The sequence below is a fragment of the Oreochromis niloticus genome, linkage group LG1, assembly GCF_001858045.2.
Source record: "Oreochromis niloticus isolate F11D_XX linkage group LG1, O_niloticus_UMD_NMBU, whole genome shotgun sequence".
Classification (NCBI taxonomy): domain Eukaryota; kingdom Metazoa; phylum Chordata; class Actinopteri; order Cichliformes; family Cichlidae; genus Oreochromis; species Oreochromis niloticus.
Window position 1 is genome coordinate 39,084,263 of NC_031965.2, and position 25,205 is coordinate 39,109,467.

Consider the following 25,205-nt stretch of genomic DNA (forward strand, 5'->3'; position numbering starts at 1 on the left):
CCAGTAATCTGATCATCTACATGAACATATACTATAACAGAATGATATGTGGAGTTAAGTATAGTTTTTCATTGTTAACAGTGAAATAGCTGTTATAATATAGCTCTATAAATACAGTGACATGAACAATAAAGTTTACACACGAGTCTCTGCCGTCCACACCGACTGCTTCCAAAGGATTAAGAGTCTAAGTAAAGGGCAGGTGCTGCTCATCAGATGGACGGTTTAGTTTGAGCTATAAAAAAAAGTCTTCCCATCAGTGGGCATCACATCTAATTCACCCCAAGGTCAAGCAGACCCTCCAATACTCAAACACAACCTGTTATAATTAAGTTTGTTATTTCTTCTCTTGGTTCCTCTGTCATGTGACTGGAGGGTTCTGAGAATCAAGTGTTCTAGAAAATGATGTCATAAAGGCAGTTCACTGAAAACTAAACCGGCATCACAGAGTAACAGCTAACTCTGCAGTCATCAGCTCGACCACCATGGATAAACGCTTCATGGAGAGTCGCGGTTACCAGTATCAGGGCAGACTGGGACAAGGCATGTTCGGTGAAGTTGTGAAAGCATACTCAACCCAGATGAAGAAAATGGTCGCCATAAAAGTTACTGACATAAGTAAATGCACCACTGTTTACATCGAAAAGTTCCTGCCTCGTGAAAAAGACGTCCTGGAAACTTTGGATCATCCCAACATCGTTAAGACTCACAAGATCTTTGAGTCGCCCAAAGGAACGGTAAGACGTTCGTGCTCTCTGCTGTTTTAGCGTCACGCTGAGCTCTGCTGTTCCAAAGACAGCACAAACAAGTAAAGGTCGTGGTTTATTTTAGTGACCAGCAGGGGGCGACTCCTCTGATCAGTAAACACTTACTTTCTTGGTTTTTGGAGCAAGAAATGACCAGATTTGGACGAGTGGGGGGAGTGCTGAGTGTTCAGCTAATTAGAGCTCAGTAAGATCCAAATAAAATCCTCAAATTTCACTCAAACTGGAGCGCAGACTTCTTGGATGGTCTGTTAGTAGAATAACCTCACAGAGCCTGCCAGTGTCTGCTGCTCATGGTCACATTCACAGACGCTTTGCACGGATCCAACAGGTCTGGCTGCTTATTAGTTGGTATTTACTGCAAAAGACACAGGAGTTTATTTATAATCAATCCAAGTCGTGTCTTTAATCCAAAACTATTTTAAGATAATTCACTGTAGCTAACCTAAAGCTTCTCTTACTGCTGTTATTTGCTGATTCTTGATTCTCTAGCTTGCATCTTCAGACGCAGATACCTGCTAATCAGTGCTCAGCAACATTCAAATAAAATTCTGGATTTTCACAGCAGCCATATTATTGTCAGATGATGGCATTAAAAATCCGCCAACAGCAGAAAAACGGTCCAGAGGGACCGCTAGCAGCTACAGCCTCCTGTGTCGCCATTCACCTGTCTGTCAAAGAGGCCACGCCCTTAAAATGGCGGACTTTAAGACTTAATAATAATAATAATAATAATAATAATAATAATAATAATAATACATTTTATTTGAAAGCGCCTTTCAAAACACTCAAGGTCACTACACAGTAGAATAAGACATAAACAAATTTAAAATAGCAGAGTGGAGAGGTGAAGGAGAGTGAAAGGGAAGAAGAAGATCTGAGACAACGAGATGGGGCGGTGATCTGAACCAGATCAGAGAGATATGGAGGAGAGAGATGATGAATAGCCTTAAATGCGTACAAGAGTATTTTGAAATTGATACGATATTTGAGCGGGAGCCAATGAAGCTGCTGCAGGACAGGAGTGATGTGGTGGACAGAATGGGTCCTGGTGATGATACGGGCAGCAGAATTCTGGATGCGTTGAAGCTTGTGGATGGATTTTTGAGTAAGACCAAAAAGAAGTGAATTACAATAATCAATCCAGGAAGTAACAAGGCTGTGGACAAGAATGGCAGTGGCATGTGGGGTGAGAAAAGGACGGAGACGATTAATGTTGCGCAACTAAAAATATGCAGACAGAGTGACATTATTAATGTGTGAATTGAAAGATAGAGTACTGTCGAGGATGACACCCAAACTTTTCACAGAGGAAGAAACGAAGACCGGCGAGTTATTGATAGTAATAGAGAAACTGTTGGTTCTGGATAATGTTGATTTAGTGCCTACTAAGAGGAGCTCGGATTTATTACTATTGAGTTGGAGAAAATTAGAAGAGAACCATGAATTTAGTTCAGCTAAGCAGAGGGTGAGGGAGGTTGGGGGAAGAGCAGAATCAGGTTTAGTGGACAGATAAAGCTGGGTGTCATCGGCATAACAGTGAAACTGGATATTGTATTTACGGAAAATGTGTCCAAGCGGTAGAAGGTAGATAATGAAAAGAAGGGGCCCCAGGACAGATCCCTGGGGCACGCCCGTGGTCAGAGGAAAGGGCTGAGAAGTAAAGGATTTGAGTTGAATGAACTGAGAGCGATCAGACAGGTATGATTTAAACCAGGCTAGTGGAGTATGGGAGAGACCGATGGAGGCTAGCCTACTGAGAAGTATAGAGCAAGAAATAGTGTCGAAAGCAGCGCACAGATCGAGGAGAATAAGAATGGAAAGTAAACCGGAGTCAGCTGCCATAAGAAGATCATTGGTTATTTTTATAAGTGCTGTTTCAGTGCTATGGGACAATTTTAAAACTGGAGTCATAAAAACCTTCTGTCTGCGTGCAGTTATTATGAAGGTGAAGTTATCTACAGAGATCAGAACAGTTTGTGTATCAGGCTGTAAACATGTTTATTTCTGCTGTAAAGTTTTAACATGGGAGTCTATGGGGACCGACTCACTGCTGCCTCTGCTGGACGTCAGAGGAACTGCAGGGATTCCTGCTTGGTTTATCATCTCAGTCATTAGTTTTAATTCTTATTGGATTGTGCATACTTTTGATTATTAAAGCTGGCCACCACTGTTCTATGTTTATAATATGGTAACACGAGTATAGCTCACTCGATGCATCTGCTACATGTCTAATAACAAGTAATCTCTAGAAATCCAACACAAACAACACCGATCAACATTTAGACCAACTACTGATTTCATCAGCTTACCTCGGTTAGTGTTGACGTTACACCCCATGCATGTAAATGTTGCTGAACTGCAGAGCTCCTTCAGTGACAGACTGCTGCATCCTAGATGCATGAAGGAGCGTTTCCGCGGGTCCTTCCTCCCTGCAGCTGTCAGACTGTACAATCAAAACTGCTCCCAACAATCATAGATGTTTACATCTGCGCTGTAACTGCAATAATTTAATCAACCGATTTGCACTACAACCTGGGTTTGCCTCTTACCTGTATTTAATTTTATTTTATTTAATAACTGTACAGTACTCTGTTTATAGTAACCATTGTCCTTAATGTAAATATGTAAGAAAAAAATTGTTTATGTTTCTGTTCTGTGTCCTGTGTACTGTTTGTTTGTATATGTGTCTTTCTGGCTGCTGTTACAACCAAATTTCCCCAATTAATGGATTATTCTATTCTATTCTATGTTACGACCACAAGTGTGGGAGTGGGTCAGGAGCAAAATGTCACTAACTGTGATCTTTGCTGATTAGCTGGGACAAGTGAGTCATGAGGAAGCCATTTTTGTGATTAATTTAAGTTGTAAAATATGGTTCCTCACCTGATAAATGGAAATTATGGCCCTGATACCCTCCCAGCCTGCTTTAGTCTTACTTATACTCTGATACAGACAGCTGGAGACTCATCCTTCTTATACTTCTTTGAGTTGATGCTTTGTAACGTAAAGTCTCAGAAGACTAGCAGGCACGCAGACGTCCATGCCGACCTTCACGCTCTCCATCTAATGACGAATTGTCAGTATAATGAAAGCCTGATGAGGACGTCTATCTGTGGAGCGTCGGAGCACGCTCGCACCTCTGACGCATCAGGCCTGTTTGATGATAGAGAGCTGAAATAATATGATTAGGGTCATAAATGAGCGCACTGGGTCAACTGCTAGTCAGCGCTTGTGTTGTTAGACGAGAATTTTTGGATTTATTTCTCTGTGTGCTTCCATGTCGCAGGTCTACATGGTGATGGAGCTCTGTGTCAAAGGAGACCTCCTAAATTACATCAACAGCAAACTGGCCTTACTGGAGCGTTTCAGCCACAAGCTTTTCACCCAGCTGTGCAGGGCAGTGGAGTATCTTCACAGCAGGAACGTGGCCCATAGAGACCTGAAATGTGAAAACCTGTTCCTGGACGCAAAGTACAACCTCAAAGTGGGCGACTTTGGTTTAAGCAAGACGCTGACATATGTGGACGGTCGGGTCGTGCTGAGCAAAACCTTCTGTGGGACGTTGTTGTACGCAGCCCCAGAGGTTCTGCAGAGTCTTCCTTATGACCCCAAAGTGTCAGATGTGTGGAGCATGGGCGTTGTGCTCTACATGATGCTGTACGGCTCAGTGCCCTTTAACTGCTCCAACTTTAAAAAGCAGGTGCAGCTTCAGAAGAAACGCCGCTTTAACTTTCCGAAGGATCCTCCAGTTTCACCAGAGGCTAAAGACCTGATCCGAAGAATTCTGCACCCCAGCGTGGAGCAGCGGCTGAAGGTCAGCGAGATATTAGCGAGCGCCTGGGTATCAAAGGAACCGGTGGAGGAGTGTGACGGGGCCTCCACATCTGCTGCAGCGACGCCACCTGTAGGAAGCAGCTGGGATGCAGAGGAAGGACCGTCAGCTCCACGCACAGACAGATAACCTCAACATCAGGAGTCTGAAACACTGAATAAATAAATCTTCTCTAACCAGGTGCAGCTTTTTCTTTTGTTTTTTGTTTTTTAAATTTAATGTACATATATATACTTCTATCTCTTAAAAGTTTTCTTTTCACTTGTACTGAACACATTTGCATACAGTTTTCATTGTTCGAAAGCACAATAAAGATTCTGATTCTTTTGAGTTTCCACACATGGTGAGTTATTCCACACATCAGGAAGACCTGCCAGACATAAAACAGTCAAAGGTTTGGCTGCAAGTTCAGCTCCGAGCTGAAATTAAATACCAAAACTGCAGTTCCTCTAATGTCCACCTGAATCTGTTCACTCTGAGGGAATGAAAGACATCGTCAATAAGGCAGAGTGGAGCCTGCATTTGAATCCAGAGAAGCAGAGCATCAGATTTATCTTAAACTAGCTTCAGTTAAACTACAAACAAAGAGAAGCTAACATCTTGTCTTCACCGAAGCTCCTGAGCTAATGCACCAAAACCATGTCTAACTTCCTGTTTGACAAAACACTCCTCAAAACTGCACAAAAGCCAAAAGATTAAACCTGAAGCAAAAAGTTGTAGAGAGATTAAAGCTAGAATGTTAGATTGCAGTTTCATGAGGAACTTTCATTCATGAATGTGTGCCACTGCAAAGCCAGATCTTCTTTACATGGAAAGAAGAATCCAGCTGCAGTGTTTGGAGGAAAAAATGAGTCAGTGCTTTACCACCTGAGCCACAGGCCTGCACTCTATTGGTTATAATTATAATTTTTAGGAGTCAGCCTTAAAACACTGCGACGTGAAGCCAAAATACCCAGAGGAAGCCATTAAGCACACACTAAGACTTGTGTGGCATCCAAAAGTGTCATATAAGAGCCTCTAACACTCTAGAACTGTAATAACACATGCTTCCTCTGAGCTGTCAGCACTCAGTCCCACTCTCCTGCTCTTCATCTAATCTCCAGCCTGAACCAATGTCCACACAGGAAGAGAGCGCAACAACAGGTGAAAACTCGACTTTAAGGGTGTGACGACCAAGTTCAATTTTTGTTAAATTTAAGGAGACTGATTGGCAATGTAGACAGGAGTACTAGGAGGCGAGCCAAATGGCAAAGAGAGGAGTGGCAAAGGGAAAGTCTTAACGCTGGACACGAAGGAAGGAGAAAAGGACTTCTCTCGGCAGAGAGATCAAGCTGGAGAGGATATGCAGCAGTTAGAAATGGAAATGTGCTAACAAGAGAAGACAGTGCTGAGAAGACATGAGTAGTAGTTACAGAAGGATAGAGCTAATGAGCTATACCATGAAGATAAGGGAAAGAGTGGCCAACAAGACAGGTGACAATCAGTGGGCAGCAGTATGGATGTCTTCATGCTGAGAAAGAGCTCTACTGATGTGACATCTCCTCTGAGTGTTGATGGAGACGGTTAGAGAAGGTGAGAAGGAGCTTCACTGTGTACTTGTGGATCAGAGAAAGCAGATGATTGGCTGCAGAGAGAGGAACTGCGGTACTGCATGAGGAAGTATGTGAGCGTGCTGCAGGACATGTATGAGGACTACTATTCGGAAGTACAGAGCAGATACACCGCACACACTTTTAAATGCTGTCGGTGGCATCAGCAACATGCATAGGCCACGCCTTGTGATCCACACAGGTTCAGCTCAGAGGTACAAATTAAGCTTTGCTCAGCACTGTGTGAGCTTTAAGACCTTTTCTCAGTACGACTGGAAAAGTACTAATAAAGTGTATTTGAAACTGGAAGGAAAGCTGAGTCACGTCTGTCACGTGATGAGAGGAGGTGTGGTTTCTGAGTTATAATCCCAAACTTTGGAATTTCTTTCCAACTCAGACTTAACAACCAGTCAACGTGGTGCACTGACCTCTTACTAAAAAACACAACCTTGAATAAAAACATCCATCATAGGGAAGAAATTAAATGTGATGGTGGGTAAAGATCAATTTAAAAAATGAAGACCAAACTGATTAAAATTTTTGCTGACCAGTAAATTTAGAGGAAGGTAATAAAATAAAGTAGCATGTGAGTAGCAGAGAGGAAAGGAGATCAAACGGGGAGTTTCCTGTTTTGTTTTAGAGGGTAAAGCACGTCCAGCAGAGGGTGACGTCAAGACTTCATGTTTTTTTTGGTAATATTTTATAACACAAGGGCGTAGATTTGGCATGGACGGAAGGGACATGTCCCCACCAATATCCAGCGATTATTGAATTGTCCCCACCAATAATTTGATCTCTTCGACTAAAGAAAAACAAGCCCGATAGAAAGAAAAAAAAAACGATCTGTCAGCGTCTTATTCACCCAGCGGTGCAGAAAGAGTTAAATTACGTTCTCTACTGGAGTCCTACCTCATGTGACAAATATGGCCAATGTGATTGGCTGTGCCTTTCAGGGAGCTCTGTTTAGTTTTGGCAGCGGCAAACCTGCGCTAAGTCAAGTTCACTCATAAAATGTATCCGTCATAATAACGTTACAGGCTATGCTAGGCTTTGGCCCACATCAGTGTAAAACTGTATGTAACCATGCAGTGGCGGTCCTAGCCTGTTTGGCGCCCCGGGCGAACACTCCCTCTGCCCCCCCCCCACACACACACATATGAAGAGAGAGGGCGTATGCATAATATGCAAACAGCTACCAAACAGCCATCATAATTCGTCAACAATCAACAATTGACAATGACTAATTAATATTAAAATCTGTAACATAATGTATTGTTTGGAGTTTAGTCTGTTACTGTTACTATTTTTACCATTTCTTCTTGGAGCAACTGTAACCCACATAATTTCCTTAGGGATTAATAAAGTATTCTGATTCTGATTGTTTCAGGATGACCTGCCATTATCCAATGACACATCTGCTTACCTGGATCTTTTGCTCGTTTCTCCTCCTCTTCTTTTCTCTTTTTTCTAAACTGAGCACCTGATGGCTTTGACCTTTTCTTGTCCATCTTCCATTGGTTTTAATTTTGCACTCCAGTATGAACACCCATCCCCCAACTCGAGGATCACCACAACATAACCTAACAGACCTACACCTTAGTTCACAGATTCACTTTGTCTAAGGTTTATTTCTGGGATTTCACACAACCCAGGATTCAGATCATGAATACATAATGGGCTTGGATTTACAACATTATGAATGAAATGTGCTCTATTTGGAAGCAGCAGGCCCCTCCCCTTTCGACAGGTTGTGTGTGAGACTTTAAATCATCAAACTGTAAATTATAAATTTAAATTGTTATTGATCCCTTTACCCCGAGTCCTAAAGTGTATATTTACTTTCTTACTCTTCTTATATTTATTGTTTGTTTACTTGCACTGCTGTAACTGGAGCCTCGTCGTCTCGTCTCTCTATATACTGGACTGTATGTAGCGGAGATGACAATAAAGTTTACTTTGATTTCAGCAGCGCGCAGGCGCACCGAGGGCTCTCGCGCTCAGTTTTCGCGTACAGAATTTCGAAAACACATCGGTGCAAATTATAAGTCCGTATAATAATGTCCGGTGTTTTCATGTTTGTTGTTTTGTTTTTATTTTGTTTTATTTTGCGAGTTGGTTATTAGATGCTGCTCCAGCCAGCCAGAGAATCCCCCGCCGCCCCGCCCTCTCCTCCCTGTGCCGCAAGCAGCAGGCGCACCTCGCAAACGGAGGGCGCCCTTACTCCCAGCAAATGGGCGATAGAAAACCGATCGCTGCCTATGCCATTCCCAATATGCGCTGGCTGACGTCGGGGCAGCATGAGTACGAGCAATTCTTTCTTTTTTGCCGATGCCCGTGATGCCGCCCCCCACCACAATGCCGCCCCGGGCAACCGCCCGTGTCGCCCATATCAAAAACCGCTACTGTAACCATGAATAACGTGTTTTGGAAACTAACAGCACAACAGGCAGCAGTTATCTCAATCTCCCAGAGTAGCATTTCTAATCTTGATTGAAACTGTCAGAGAAAACGGCAGCCTCGAGCAAGCCAGGATATAGTTTACAGAGGCTGTACCATGTCCACCAGGAGAGACTGGACAGTATAGATGTAAAACAAATATGCCAGCAGTTTATCTCAGTTAATAAGAGGAGAAGGCATGTGTTTGGCTCCTTCACATAGTGGACATTGAGTTGTTGTGTGGGGCACCAGTAGTCCATGTCTGTTGCTGTAACAGTAGTTCATGTTTAGAATAAAAAGTCCCAGCTCACTGATTTGATCGGGGCAATAGTGCCTAAAATGTTGCATAATTTTGCTGAGAGATCTTTTACTTTGTGGTAATCTTAGATGAGTAGTTTTATGGACAAAACCCAGCAGGTCATTCAGTGTTCCCTTAGTGCTAATGTATCACAGATGTTGGTGTACTATAACCAGTGTTGGGACTAACGCGTTATTAAGTAACGCGTTACAGTAACTACGTTATTATTGTGGTAACGAGCACGGTAACTAGTTATTATGCCAAAACCAGGAACGCGTTACTCGTTACTGGGATTTAGATAGGCTCGTTACTCGTTACTTCGTGTGGTGGATATCGCGGAGCTTCCACAGATTCAATAACATTAACAAGTGGTGGAGGCCAGCAGGTGGATGAGAGAAAAGGGAGGCAAGAGGAGAGACCCGAAGCGGCCGCCGGTCCGCGTGTCAGGTGAACTGAACTTCAGGTAAGAAGTTATGACCTGCAGTCTATCTGGGTCAGATATAAACCAAGTTTAGGTGGAGTTTATTTTCGGTATGCTGACATTTTCGTACTGCGTGCTAGCTAGCATGATGGAGTTTCTATACAGCTGGGTGGGTGCTATGTTACTGATGTTGAACTTTATTTTGTTCATACGGTTAATTATTAGAGTTGCCAACCGTCCCGTAAAAAACAGAATCGTCTGGTATTCAGAGAAAATATTACGCGTTTCGTACTGAGGTGAAAAGGAACACAGTTTGTCCCGGACTTCAGCTACAATGAAAAAGACACAAAGCTGAAGCTGCACAGCTGCCTCTTCTTCTCTCATTCTCTCCTGTTTCTACTTCAATCACGAAACTGATCAATGATCAGCTGATCGGCTTTTCTCTCTTGTTTATTTATCGCCCACTTTGCGCCAGAAAGAGGAAACCAGCGGATGTCGCGTTAAACAACAGCAGCACGTTTAAGCTTGATCAGCTGTTGTTAGAATTTATTTAATATTAATTTCTAGTATCAGCTGATGTTTGCTGGAGCCACAGCTGTAAAGCTGCTGGTCATGATATCGGTTTGGTTATCTGGTGAGAGGGAAACATGCAGATGAAACCAGGAGATGTCCTTACTGAATCATCAGAGCTGAACAGGTGATGGAGAAACAGGTTTACCTTTTAGGTGACATGGATGAGTTGAAGGGAAGTTATGAACTGTTTCTGAGAGACAAATAACACCAGGATCCTTTTCTACATAGCTGACAGCTGGTAACTGTGCAGGGGCGGGTCTAGCAAAGTTTTGCCAGGGGTCCAGGTAGGGCATTAACAGGGAAAGGGGGGCACAAGGAAATACTTTTCTTTATTATTCTCATTTAAAATATCTCGCTTTTAAAAAAATAATTATCTGAGTCTTACAACAAACAATTGATAGATTGATACATATATACCATCAGAACAGTGTACATCACTGTCACAACAGTGTTTATTTTCATTCAAAGGCTTTATGATTTTTCCTATAATGGTGGGCCGGTCTCTAGTCAAAATGCCCGGGACGATTGTTTTGTCCCAGTCCAGCTCTGTATGCAGCTCATCTGCAGTCTGGTGTTACCTACATCTTCCTATTCAGAAGGCAGAATTTCCAAGTTCTGAGTACAATCGAAAGCACCACGACTGCAGTTTTTGTGTTGGATGTAAAAAGCAGGCTAGAATCATGGCGGCGGTCAACGACGGTCCAGGCGTGGGATTTCTCTCGTGGAAATGTGCACATTATTTTTTCCTTTCTATTGGTAGGTGGCACAGTGCACTTGTGGCAAGTAAGCAAGCTAGAAGACTGGCAGTCTGGCTGGGTATCCAGTTACGGAAGCAACACATTAACAAGAGAATTCTGATTAAAACCAAAGTTACTTTCCCTAGTAACTAGTTACTTTGAAAGTAACGAGTAACTTGAAGTAACTGAGTTACTTTTTTAGAGAAGTAACTAGTAATGTAACTAAGTTACTAATTTAAAGTAACTTACCCAACACTGACTATAACTGAAGGAATGTTGTTAAGTCCTTAAAGTCATATTCTTTTATTGTCATGACTGTATTTGAAGCTATTTTTATTTTTGTATGATACCTGATTTATATGGAATATGGCTGAAGTAAACTAAAGTCTAAAATACTTAGTCAGTCATTTGTTTAATAGTAATTTAACATTATATTATTCACATATAAAACTATGAGTACATATTTTATTTAATCTTTGTGCTACTGAGGTAGCTACTGCTCTTGCACTTTGTTACTTTATCAAGTAAAGTTGATTTAAAAAAAATAAAAACATTTCCAGCCACCGGTAAGCTGAGGGCTATTTAACCGGAAGTGTTTGCTGGGGACGTTCGAGCAGCAGTGCCGCTTTTATTCTGAAGGCCGGAAGTCGAGTCTTTCCCCCGCTGTGGGTCTCCGCGCTTCTTACGCTTCTTACGTAGGCCATTCCCGCCGCGTTTACGGCCGCCTCCGAGCGTAGCGGCAGCGCCGTCAGTCAGGCCCGTTTTCCGCCTTTCTTTAATTATTTCTGTCGGTGTGACTGCGGCGGGTAAACACTCCGATGGTCGTTGAGCCCGCGCGGCACTGAAGGACTGCACAGGCTCGGAGCTCCACCGCAGACATGGCTCGCCCTCGGCCGCGGGACTACAAGGCAGGAGATTTGGTTTTCGCGAAGATGAAGGGATACCCGCACTGGCCGGCCAGGGTGAGTCTGGGCAGGGAGCGCGGGAGGCGGGGTCGGTGCGCGCGGTCCTGCCGCTGCTGCGGGAGCGGAGCCGCATTTCTCTGCGCATTTGCGGCCCCGGGCAACGTCCGTGTGCGGGCATCTTACACTGAGTTCGGGGCCCTTAGCAGGGCTCCATTTTCTGCGAAACTGCGCTTCTCTCCGCGGCTCCCAGCTTGCATGCATGCATGCGTGCGTGCGTGCGTGTGCGTGTTTTAATGTGGTTGTGATGTTAAACCCTAAACATGACCTCAGGTAACCCCGCTCACGCGCCGTGTTTCTGTCGGCTTCTCGCTGCTGTCCCACATCACGAAAACGAGCCCGTGCTTCAAACTCGTGTATACCTGTATGTATACCTGCCACTCACGCAGCACGAGTGACCCACGGCTCCTGCAAGTCCTCACATGACTGCATTCACATAATGCATGAATGCAGATTTATTTTCCTGCAGTCAGGAGTGACTGTGGACACCTGTGCACACCTGTGCTCACCTGGTGATGCTGAGGACCATGTGCAGGATGCTGATCATTTCAGATAAAGTCCAAGTCTAAGAGAAAGTTTGGACCCTGTCAGGATGGTTTTGCTGTTTGACGTTTTATCAAAGCGTTCTTTTATAAAATGTGAGATAAAATCCTGACAGCAGGTTCAGGATGTTACCGACGTGATGGGCTCCTACAGTGCTTCAGCTTCTACCCTGCAGGAGGTGCAGCGAAGCACAGCGATATTTGTCATGTCCTCTAAAGTTTATGAATATTTGACTGTAAAAGTGGATAAACGGGACACACTCCACCCAAACTCCTGTCATTTCACAACAGAAGCTCTGATTCATGTCAGACTCGGTGTGTCAGTGGGCAGGAGGTTCCTCCATGCACGAGCAAAGTTTAAACACAGAAATGATTCATATATGAGAGCGTGTATGGATTCATCTACTCTTAGAGAGGTTTGACTAGGATTGCCAGAGAAACACCGACCCATTGGAAAGCTCTGACTGTGCTGAAGGGTGGCTGTGGCTCAGGTGGTACAGCAGGGCAATACTAATCAGAAGGTTGCTGGTTCAATCCCAGCCTCCTCTAGTTGACATGCTTCCCTCTGGTGCATCCGTCAGAGTATGGATGTTAGAGCATGGAACAATGTGCTTTGAGTGCTCCAAGTACAGAAGTACTTACTATACAAGAATCAGACCACATATAACAGGTAGTGTTAGGTAGACCAAGTGTCCTACATTTAAAAATGTAAGATGTGGTGGAGTAGTGATCAGCTGATGGATAATAGCACAGAGAAAAGCATTTCACTGTAACTTCTATCGGGCTGTTTCTCTAAAGCAGGGGTGTCAAACATACGGCCCGGGGGCCTGTGAAAGTTTCTGTGATTTAACAGCACGGTCTCATACCTTTAAATGGTTCTAGTTAGATCGGTTCTTGGTCCTGGGTGGAGGACTTCTTCATCAGTGTCCTCAGAGCGCAGGTACTTTACTCACAGCATGTTTTCAGGGAGCTCGTCTGTTTCTAATCTGACAGCACTCACATATAGTTTATTGTATTTTTTTTATCCTCCCTACTTGTATTTGTTGTCCGTTCATCTGTTTATCCATCTCCTGCTGTTTGTCCAAGTCATTGCAGTCTAAGCAGCAGCGCTTCAAGCTCCCCGCCCACCTCCTCCACCTCACCGAGGCATTCCCCGCCTGGCAGATTTTATTGATACAGCGCCAAATCACAACAACAGTCGCCTCAAGGCGCTTTATATTGTAAGGTAGACCCTACAATAATACATACAGATAAAACAACAATCATATGACCCCCTATGAGCAAGCACATTGGCGACAGTGGGAAGGAAAAACTCCCTTTTAACAGGAAGAAACCTCCGGCAGAACCAGGCTCAGGGAGGGGCGGGGCCATCTGCTGCGACCGGTTGGGGTGAGAGAAGGAAGACAGGATAAAGACATGCTGTGGAAGAGAGACAGAGATTAATAACAAGTACGATTCAATGCAGAGAGGTCTATTAACACATAGTGAGTGAAGAAGATATAATCTCTCCAGCGTGGCCTGGGTCTGCCCCAGAGTCTCAACCCCCGACATGCAAAGAAGCATCATCAGCAAAGAAGCATCATCACCGCCCACAGGAGGCGCTGTGGGGACCGGGGGTTGGATCTACATGTATTTAATTTTAGCTGCTGAAAATTGTTTAAAACTATCATTTAAAGTAGTGTAAAACTCCTCTCTTATGAAACCTAAGTAGTTTCAGCACCTTGCTTCATTCGTTTCTCTTTGTAAGTCCAGCACACTGTTTTATAATCAAATGTTTGTTTTGTTTTTATTTCTGCATTTTGTGTCTGTTGTGTTTCCTGTAAGAGAAATTTCCTCATTGAAACTCATGAATGTGTTAAAAATCCTCAAAGATAGAAACGATGCTTCTGTAACTGTTACTCTGCTTTATAAATAAAGTTTGTTGGTTTTTTTCATCCTACCTCCTCCAACATGCTGAACAGGTTTCTGTGACCTCGGTTGGTTATCGCTCTGATAAATATTCACTTTCTCTCTCTGCTTCAGATTGATGAGCTTCCTGAGGGAGCTGTCAAGCCACCTGCCAACAAATACCCCATCTTCTTCTTCGGGACCCATGAAACGTACGCACCTTTTAATTTTTCAACTTGTGTTTACGAGGCGAGCAGCAGCTGCAGCGCTCAGGTCCACGGGCCGGGAATCACGATATTTGATCCGAAATAAATCCCAAGTATAAACTCAAACTCGCGTTTGGCCTCCTACAGAGGGCGGTTCGTGAAAATCGGCTGCATAGGAGTTAAAATGTGTATACACTCATATCCACGATATTAGCAGATTTATCGATTCATTGGCGTTTGTCTCGCTTTAACGTCGCAGTTGTAGATGATTTGAGTTATTTACATGCTGGGGGTTTTCTGCATACAGGAATTTTGGCCTTTCCTCAAAACAAAACCACCAGAACTTTAATAAAACTCTCCAGCTGAGAAGGTTTTTAAAGTCTGGGTTTATTTACTGCAGCATAAAATAAAAATAATGTTATTATATAGAGCATGAAAGCATATCAACACGATGCACAAACGTTACAGGTAACACAGACTGGTTTTATACTGCTGCGTAACTTCATCTGTAAACACATCATATACAGATGTTTTTGTTTATTTTCAATATTTTGTTGTACTTGTTACAAGGACAATAAAAATATTCTGATTAAAATTTGTGGATCCGTTGTGTTGCTCAACACCTGAAAGATCCCTGGTTTCAGATCAGATTCCTGGGATTTCGAATCTCTGGAAGAGCCGTTCCATCCCTGATGAATCATCTTTGTGTATCAGGAGATTTATGCTTAACAGCCACACAGTAGGAAGGAACTGAAACTTTCAAATGTTCAGAGTTAAAAGATCAACATTTAAAAACAGAAATGAAAAGTACTCAAGTATATGTACTCAGTTACTTTCAGTCTGGTGCTATCCATGCTCTCATCCATCGGGTGAAATACTGAATGAATCTTGACGTTTGTTTTGTAAATAACGGTCCGGTTGGAGTCGGGAAGGAGACGAGGATCAAAAAAGGGAGCAGGCGCCGCTGTGTGGTCATACTCAGCCGTCACACTTTACAAGTCAAATATTTATGGAGCTTTGTTTCACTAAATTATCACAAATATCACCAACCGGCGATGGAGCCGTCCAGATTGTCTCCTCGGAGCCTCGTGAAAACGCCGCATGTTCATCAATGAACCTCAGATCATTCAGTGAAGCCGCTCTGGGTGTTTTAATTATGATAACAGAAGTAAACGTGTCTGCTTCTTCTTCTGCGTCTTTTTCAGTGCATTCTTGGGTCCAAAGGATCTTCTTCCCTACAAGGAGTACAAAGACAAATTTGGCAAATCCAACAAGAGGAAAGGATTCAACGAGGGCCTGTGGGAGATTGAGAACAACCCCGGAGTGAAGTTCACCGGCTATCAGGTCAGTGGGCGCTTCGTCACATCAAAAGAAAAATGGTAAATGGCCTGTATTTGTATAGCGCTTTACACAACCAGTCATCCACCCACTGGTGATGGCAAGCTACATTGTAGCCACAGCCACCCTGGGGCGCACTGACAGAGGCGAGGCTGCCGGACACTGGCGCCACCGGGCCCTCTGACCACCACCAGTAGGCAACGGGTGAAGTGTCTTGCCCAAGGACAACCCAAGGACACAATGACCGAGACTGTCCAAGCCGGGGCTCGAACAGGCAACCTTCCAATTATAAGGCGAATGCCCAACTCTTGAGCCACGATCGCCCCCAGAGAGAAGGGCGCTGATCGGCAAAGACACCCTGAAGCTTCAAAGAAAAGCCTTTCATGATAAACATCTTCCTTTCAGCTTTTCTAATCAAACGCGGTGTTGTCTGCTTGCAGGCCATCCAGCAGCAGAGCTCGTCGGAGATGGAAGAGGGCGGGAACGCCGCCGATGGCAGCAGCGAGGGCGAAGAGGGCGACTCCGTTGAGGAGGAAGACGACAAGGAGAAACTGAAAGGAGACAAGACCGGGTCCAAACGGAAAAAGACGGCCAGCTCCAAGGTAGCGTCCTGCAGACAGAGTCTGAAACACTGAGTCTGTGCTCGTTATGCTGCTTATTTCAGGTTGGGTTTGAGCAGGAGAGGTCATCAGCTCTGCCGCAGTAATCTGACCTGCTGGGGTCAAATATGTGCTATAGAAACATAGTCAGTTAGTATAAAAAGCTTGAATCAAAATGTTCCCACAGCCTCCGACAGCAGGCTGGAAACACATTTTTAAATGGCAGTGACTCACTGTGGAGCCTCTGCTGGACATTAGTGGAACTGCAGGTTTCGGCGCTACCTCCAGGTTTCAGCTAAAAATCTGAGATTAATCATCCAGATTTAAAAAGTCTGAGGCATTATTCTCGCGTTCTCCTGCTCTCCACAAACCCAACAATAAAGCTTTGGTCAGATATTTAAATGGATTTTAAAAGAACATCAGGGAGCTCGGTGACTCGGTCTCCCTTCATCGCCGTGAACACACACACGTGGTGATGTGGTGAGTGTGTGTTTCTGTGTGTGTTGACTCACATTACTCACTCGGGACTTGATGATCGGTTTTGTGCTGTTTGAGGAACGTTTCATGAAGCAGGGCGATGTGAATGTTTGATTTGTTGACGGTAACAAACAACTAACAAATAAAACCAGCTGATATCTGATGGATGTTCCAGAGGATCACGTGAAAGCTGCGTCGCAGACATCGTTTGAATCTCACAGCGAAACATTTTTTTTAAATCGCTGAACATGAGTCTAAACCTTCATCTGTCGCCCTTCATTCACCCAGATGTTTGCCGCCCTGGCAGCAGCGTCTCCTCCCGACGACCTTCCCCGTGTTTGTCACGTCCTCCGTCTTTTGTTTGACCTTTATTCTGGAGGAAAGCTCTCCCTCCCTCTCTCTGTGTGTTACTGTATTCATGTTTAAGCTGCTGTAAATGGAGGCAGGTTGAAAAAGTCACTCGCATCCTGCTCTTCACTTAGCAACCACAGTTGCCTAGCAACTGGTCTCCATTACACACGGCACATGTGGTGCATCCGAAGGAATGTGCCGCGCTCCCGGGAGCAGCATATGCGTGTGTGTGGTGTACATGTTTAGACATCTTTGTGAGGACAACACATTGCAGCTATTTTATGGGGACGAAATCCAGGTCCCCACAAGTTTGAGACTCAAAATGTGTTTTTAGTGTCAGGGTTACAGTTAGGTTTAGGGTAAAGGTTAGGATTAGGCATTCATTTTTGATGGTTAGGGTAAGGAGCTCGAGAAAGCATTATGTCAATGAGATGTCCTCATTAAGATATGAAAACGAGTGTGTGTGTGTGTGTGTGTGTGTGTGTTAATCAGATGGGGACAAAGAAACAGAAATGAGTTCATATTAAAGCTGAAATCATATTTTCAGGTCTGGACTTTGACTCAGCTCATATGTAACTTCATATATTTTATATAACACAGTTACATAGTTGCAGAATTAGAGATGATTCCCTGTGAGCAGCACTTGGTGACAGTGGGAAAGAAGACGAACAGGAAGTGACCTCTATCAGAACCAGGCTCAGGGAGGGGCTGTCACTGTCATTTTTCTTTGAGTTTTGTTTTTGCTTTGTTTCCTGTTGGATCTGTTATGTCACACATAAGAATTTAATTCATTTCTCTTCATAACCTGATTCATCACTTCTCCTGTTAAAATTAGTTATTTGAGCAGACCCGCTGCTGCAGGCTGCAGTAAGTCTTTGTGGAGCATACAGCCTAAGTGTTTATGTTGTATGCTTCACAACACAACCAACAAAGATGTCCCTCAAGTTTTTCCACTTCTTTGAGCATTTCCTCACATTCATTCATTCGGCAGTCTTCCTCCAGGAATTGGCCTTTGTGGAATTTGTCTTTATATATTGCATGTCAGTTTCCGGCGTAGGGTTTCAAAGGGGTTTGCAGTGAGTTGGGGGGTTTTTAACCTTCCTGATCCGAGGCTTTTAAAGATATTTGCACTGATGTTTGGTTGTCCGGTTGAACTGCTTTATGAGCTAAATGTCTGCGACTGTGTGTAGTTTGTCTGCTGATGCTCGTTTCCCTGCCTCAGAAATCCTCAAAGCTGTCGAGGATCTCGTCTGGAGAGGACGACCTGGGGAAAGACGGGAAGGATGATGACCAGAAGAGCGGCTCGGAGGGAGGGGACCCTGACAACGACATCATGCAGAACACCACCGACAGTAAGGTGGGAATAAAAGATGTTAGCAGTCAGAGGCAGGAAAGGGCTTCGAGTTATGCATCCAAACTGATAAACAGGGTTTCAGTTGGAAGTGTGCGTTTCAACCCAAACCAAGTTGGTTTTAATCCCTGTTTTGAATTACTGGGAAACAATATACACGAATAGAAAAGAACAAAAAAGATTTGTTATATATATCATTGGTACAAATTCAAGAAACCTTCAAATATAAATGGAGACGATGCATTTACCTCTGCTGCTGTGTTTAATGACCGTTCCTCCCTGCTCCATATCAAAGAGAACAGCTTTTTGATGACTGGGACAGTTATAAGAGAACTTCTCTGCCACCGTTTGTGGCACATGAATATTTGTTACTACTCGTGGACCGTACCTCAGGGAATCCTAAGAAGAAATTGAGGAAAAAGGCTCTTGGGCTCTCATTCAGGAGCAGATTGGACGAGCCTCCAGGTCGGAGATCCACCAATTGGACTGGAGGCATCCCCAGTTTTTGTTGCCAGTTACTCTTCAGGTTGTGGTTGGAAGTGCGCCCTCGCAGCCACTGCGGTGTCAGTTTTTCTCGCTGGATGCTCTGGTGTCGATTGTGGCCTTACCGCTGTGCCCTCGCCGCTTGCATCGCCAAACCAGTGGCTGATCCCACGGTGCGGCTGGAGACCAGAAAAAGTGTTTGCTGTGAGTCTCACTGCGACCAGCTCGCGCTGCCATGTTTTTGTTGGATTGCCCTTCTGAACATTCGCTCCTTTGCCAATAAAGCTCTCCCTTAATGACCTTTTAGCCTGAGGTCATCGAATCAAAACCTTTCAGTGGTTTCTCACACTTGTTTGAGAACCCGAGGAGACTGATCCTTCCAAGCTGTTGCACCCGGACTGTGGAATGCACTGTGGAGTTTGGACTCTGTGGAGACTTTTAAGAAGCAGCTAAAGCTTTTAATTAGACCAAGGCTTAAATGCTTTTATGAGACATTTATGACTGTGTTGTGTTTTGCAACCAACAATCCAATGTGGTAGCCAACATAGCTGTTCAGCTTTCTTTGTACGCTCCATGTGTAGCTGGGTATTTGTCTGACTGCACTGTGCCAAGTGTAAAGTTTGGTGTAGGGCTGGAGTTCAGGAGCTGGGCTCGGCCCGTTACTTCTAATGAAAGGAAGTCTTCATGCTTTAGCATTCTGAGACACTTTGGACAATTTCATGCTCTGTGTGGACAGTTTGGGGACGCCCACTTCCTGTTCCAACATGGCTGCGCACCAGTGCACAAAGCAGGTCCATAAAGACTTGGATGAGCCAGCCTGGTGTGGTTGACTGGCCTGCACAGAGTCCTGACCTCACAAATGTGCTCCTGCAACAATGGTCAAAAAACCCTTTGGATTACACATTAAATGTGCTGAATGTGAAGGGAAAGTGCCTGAGACTAGTCTGCTTTAGCTTTTCTGAACACGCTGTCTTTTCCTTCCTCAGAACCAGCTGCTCTTAGAGGAACACTAGAGGGGAAATCATTGTGTGTAGCTGCGACGTTGGGACGGTGACCCCACAACATGATTTCTCATCAGCACCACCTGCTGGCTGCCATCGACACCTCCACTTCCTGTTCTTCAGTGTGTGTTTGTATGAAAGATGCACCCTTACTGATGCTGGTATCAGCCTCCATGTTGGTGCCAGGCTTGAGACTGGGCATTACGTCACACAGGTTATTTCTCAGCACTCTCACTTAATCCCAGGAGAAGCCTCGAAAATCAACAGCTGAAGGTTGTAATTAGTTTCATGTGACGATTTGAAGGATATTTTAAGGGGCATTAAGTACATGTAAACCTTTAGGAGCTTTGATACCATAGTGTGTGTTTTTAATGGAGCTTTATTTTTGATTTGATTTGTTTCTACTCGGCCTGAGGCGACAGCGATGTGTTTTAATTTACTGTGTTTAAGCTTCACGTCTCATAAAGTAGCGTCAGGAGCGTAAAGTTTTAGCTTTAGTCTGAAAGATCCGCTTTAGTCCGGACCGGGAATCTTGGAAACCTCGTCACAGACGGACACACAGATCTGAGCAACAGCTGCGTTAGCCAATCGGTGTTTGCGATGTCATCACAGAGCGCTCTCCTGCCCACATCGACAACATTTAAAAACCACGTCGCTGACTGATCACACTGAATATAAATAAATATTTTTTTGTGATTCAGCGTGTTAATAATAAAAACTTGAATTAGTTACGAAGTAACTGTAAAATATGAACAAATTATTCTTTCGATTGTGCAAAAATTAAAAAGTCAAACAAAGCACATTTTTTTCAGCATGTTTAAAGATATTTATCAATCAAACCTATAAAGCTAAAGATTTCCTCTATAAATGTATCTGTTTGAGGGGAAAACTGGCAGATAAAAGAAGGCTGCTTTGGACAAACAAGAATAGATATGCCATATTAATTTCTTCACAACAGAAGATGTAGGTATCAGGTAAATATTACTTTTAAACTGTGACAGGAAGTGTGAGCGTGTTTGTGCATGTGTGGAATAAATCGGGTCTCCGGTACAGATCAGGCAGTGACCGTGTGCACAGTAAGGTACCTGTATTTGCTCAGGTGAGCTGGCCAGGTGCTGTGAATGCTTATTGGTTGCGTTAGCAGTAACTGCTCACGTTGATCTATGATCAAATTTGCACGTCTTTTTTCCCCCCTCGTTTTGATGACATCAGCAGCAGGGCTCTCTAAATCCTAAATGCTGATTGGCTGAAGCACATGTTGTTCCAGAGGTGTGATCCAGATGTTGATTCCAAGATAAAAACCACAGTTAAAATGTTCTGTTTAGGTGTTATTGTGGAGGTAGCTAACAGCCCAGCAGAATGAACCTGCTGAAAATTCACAAAGCACAGAAAAACTCAAAAATTTCGCCTAACTCGCTTCGATCTGACCGCACCTTCCAAACAATCAGCAAACAGAGTCAGCTGTTCGTGCTGACCCGACCGTCCGAGCTTGCTTTATTCAAAAGGGAACCCCGGTGCAGTCTGACGACAGAGCTGAAGCCATCTGGATTTGAGGCTATTTATAGCTCTGCTGTAGCTAACCAGCTGCGCTCTGTAACCGCAGCGTATTTTTTATGGAGTTTAATCCATTTTAGAGGATGAATGTAAACAATGGTTAATGAAAGCTAGGCTGACTAAAGCAAACCCAGTATAAGCGTTTCTGTCACGCTGTGCCGGTAACGGTAAATGTTTCGGCACATTCAGCGTTAGTTCATGTTTTTTATATATCAACAAAAAGCTGTAGGCTTTACTTAAACATCTGTGACTAAAATCAGTGAGAGCTCAGAGGTAACACAACAACATGACCCGTCTGTGTGTTTCTGTGGGTGTAATTCAGGCTCCAGGGTGAACAAACATGATGTGAAACGCCCAGATTTATCTGACGCAGTGCTCATGTTTTATGTTTGGATGCTCAGGTCTGTAAATTATTGGATTATTTTGCCTCTGCACATCACAGACTCAAGTAGTCTGAAATCAGCTCCTCCCTTTTTAACAACAGCTTTTGTCTGATTGGCTGCAGACTATGTGAGTGAGGGACTCATGAGACCACAATCTCCAAATTAAACGATAAGACCCGAGACGCCGACTGGCACCATAAGTGTTACTGACCTCCCATTTTCTCATAGGCGTCTATCAGATTGCAGAGATGTCGCCCCCTGGTGATCGGCGGAGAGAATGCAAGTTTAATTCACCCTTGAGTTAAAGCTGGCGTCCAGTGTGGTGTGTGTGAAACTGCAGAGCTTGTGTCCACAAACTTGTGGTCCTGACTGTAACCTGCCTCCTCACTAACTGCTGAAAAATGACTTTTTACATGTACTACTTACTGTAGTTTGTCACACACAGTAGAAACACAGTAGAAATACAGTATTAGTGCATCTGTGCTTGCTCTGCAACTTGGATGTGATCACAAGGTTCTGAGAACTCGTCCAGAAACATCACCTGATATAAATTCGGCCCGGTGATATCCAGCATACCTGCTCAGGTGAACTTTTTTGTCGTATCGGCCTGTTTCTGGTCCACGTGTCTCCTGCGTTGCACGAGACTCTGTTTAACGTGCTGCAGACCTTTGACCTCTGTCACGCTGTCCCGGACACCAAATACCTGAACGCTCGGCACTTGTTCACAGCGAGTAGTCCAAACCGCAGAGGAGCAGATTAACGACTGGCCTCGTGCTGTGGGCATTTGGTCCATTGTCAGCGTCTTCTTCCAGCCACGTGATGCCGTTTGCTTCCGCCCAGCAGGGACACGACCTTTTACAGAAACCTGGACATTCTAGCTCATGAGGTATCCAACCAATCTTACCTCCATCTCTAAAACTGCATCCTGCCACTTAAAGAACATCTCTCAGACTTTCAACTCTGCAGCTGAAACCTCTATTCATGCCTTTCATCGCCTCCCACCTGGACTACTGTAACAATGCCCTGTTCGGTCGGCCAATCACAGCCCTAGATGAGGTCTGCAGTACGTTCAAAACTTCTCAGCCCCACCCTTATGAGCCTCCGCTGGCTCATAGTCAGTTCTGCATCTCCTATAAAACCCCTCTCCTCGCTGACACCCCAGCCTGGACACCGCGGTGTGTCTGCGAGAACAGCCACGCTGATCCCTTGACTGAGTTGGACCTTCTTCAATGTCTTCCTCAGAGTTTGGACCTGGAAACGGTGATGACGTCAGTCTAAGCAGACAGGTGGGCCCGCTCTCAGAACCTTTGAGTCACACCTTGTGCGAGAGGTCAGGTGTGTTCCTCCAGTTGTACGTCATACTCACACAGTGTAGATAACCATCAGACAGTATTTGTACTGACTGCACAGACCTACCTGTACGCATCACTCATGATCACCTGTCACTGTGTACAAATGCATTTGATAAGACCCATATATATATATATATATACATACATATATATATATATATATATAAATACACATATATATATATATATACTCTCCTAGCGTCTATGATGTATGTCGGGTTTTGCGGTGTACTGATCACTCTAGTTATAGCTTGAAATAGGTTTCTGTTTTTTTACCTGGATAATTATGAGAGTGGTTTATGGAATATTCAGTGTCAAACATTATCCATCCACACTATATGTTACTCTTTTATGTAACCAGAAAAAGATGAATGGAAATACATAGATAAATGTATGGAGTGTTGTGCACAACCGGGTTACACATTGTAACTCCGTATTAACTCTTATCTGTATATTTGACTTTGGTTGTAGAGTGTAGGAGCGCTATTCTACTCAGACCGCTCTAGAAAACAGCTCATCTTTTTATGGAGAAGTGACACATCCGTTCCTCTGTGTACCTGTGAAATAGATCACTGTATAATTCAAAGCTTTTTATAGTGGCATGCGCTGCTGTTGTACTCGCCATCCATCCAAGTGTCTGCTGGTTCTTCTGTTTAACCTCTGAGCATCCATCAGATCGGCAGCTGTGACCCTCGCGTCACATCCACCCTAACACGGTGTGGAAACTGGGAAACCTGACAACAGACGACGTCTGGGAGACCTGATCCGGTTTCGTCTTCATTCTGACGAGCCGTTCGAATGTTTTCCCTTTCAGATTATTTTGTTTCTTCACAAGCTGTGAAATGTGTGCTCTGAATAGGTGAAGATTCTTTAAAAACTCCCTCCCTGCAAACCCGCCTCTAAAAACTACCACACGAAGAAAGTAACTGGGATTATCCTCGCCACACCAGTAGACTTTGTTCTTCTTCCAGTCTTCTCCACCTCCTCCTGTCCCAGCATCCTCCTCTGCATGTCCACCTTCACTACATCCATGAATCTTCTCTGAGGTCTTCCTCTTCTCCTGCCTGGCAGCTCCAACTTCATCCTCTACCCTCCCTCCTCTGCACACGCTCAGACCATCTCAGCCTCTCTGACTCTGAGCTGTCCCTCTGATGGACTCATTTCTGATTTAGGACTTCCACCTCTCCAGACTACTTCCTGTTTAAAAAAAAGAGAAGGTGGAGGAGGATCAGGCTGACAAACTCATTAAGTTAAGCCCGTGGTTACTCCTATCAACTCAGTTTTTGACCTGTGGGTTTACCGCCACCCTCCCCGCTGTGAGTTTGAGGCCACGCGGCGCCGGTTGGCGTCAGGACTTTGACCCTGCTGTGAAAAATATGGGAGTGTTTTTCGTCTCCGCCCATCAGGAGACTAAAATGAATCATTCTGACATCAAAAACTTTTTCTTGTTTTCGCTTTTTTCCAAAACACATTAGATAATGATGATGATGATGACCTCACGGGTTAACTCGCAGAGACTGAGGTAACTCTGCAGATGACCTGGTGGATGCTCAGAGGTCAGCGTCATGTTGCTGTTAGCGAGTGAACCTGAAGGAAACGGACGCCGCTGTTTCTGTTGGCTTGTCTGTAATCCCGAAGGTAATCTTGACCGCGTCCACCCTCAGAGGAGACGGGCGGTGTCATCTTTTATTTTGAAGTTCCCAAATCCTCCTTCGACCGAATCAAAGACGACGCCTGACCCGCTCGGTCTTTTAACTCCCGTTGCCTTTGCTTTGCTCCCACTCCTGTTGTCATCAGATACAGACTGTTTATTTTCCCACGGCGGGTCGAGACATCCTCTCTGCGTGAACTCGTCTCTTCCTCTGTCGGTGTTTCTTTCCGATCTTTGTTAATGCTCGTATTTGGAACATGTTTTGCATTTTAAAGGTTTGTAATTTACTGTAAACTGTTTTTGCTGTTTATGGAAAAAACTTTTACAAAATAAACTCATTGGAATGCAGAGCGCGACTGTTTCCTGTTCACACTCACCAAAATAAAAGCACCTTTCTGACCTCCTTGGCTGTCCG

At 44.2% G+C, this 25,205-nt stretch overlaps 2 protein-coding genes across 2 annotated transcripts; both read left to right on the plus strand.

The window, feature by feature from the left end:
* Positions 1–438: 438 nt before the first annotated feature.
* On the plus strand, positions 439–4,774 carry tssk6 (testis-specific serine kinase 6). Its single transcript, XM_003437511.5, has 2 exons — positions 439–737; positions 4,054–4,774. Exons 1-2 carry the CDS (start codon positions 486–488, stop codon positions 4,726–4,728), a joined length of 927 nt encoding a protein of 308 aa, XP_003437559.1. The 5' UTR covers positions 439–485; the 3' UTR covers positions 4,729–4,774.
* A 6,560-nt stretch (positions 4,775–11,334) lies between these two features.
* Positions 11,335–25,193, plus strand: hdgfl3 (HDGF like 3). The gene is made up of 6 exons (XM_005447830.4): positions 11,335–11,615; positions 14,180–14,256; positions 15,456–15,594; positions 16,029–16,190; positions 18,238–18,372; positions 19,836–25,193. Exons 1-6 carry the CDS (start codon positions 11,532–11,534, stop codon positions 19,860–19,862), a joined length of 624 nt encoding a protein of 207 aa, XP_005447887.1. The 5' UTR covers positions 11,335–11,531; the 3' UTR covers positions 19,863–25,193.
* The last annotated feature ends 12 nt before the right edge of the window (positions 25,194–25,205 follow it).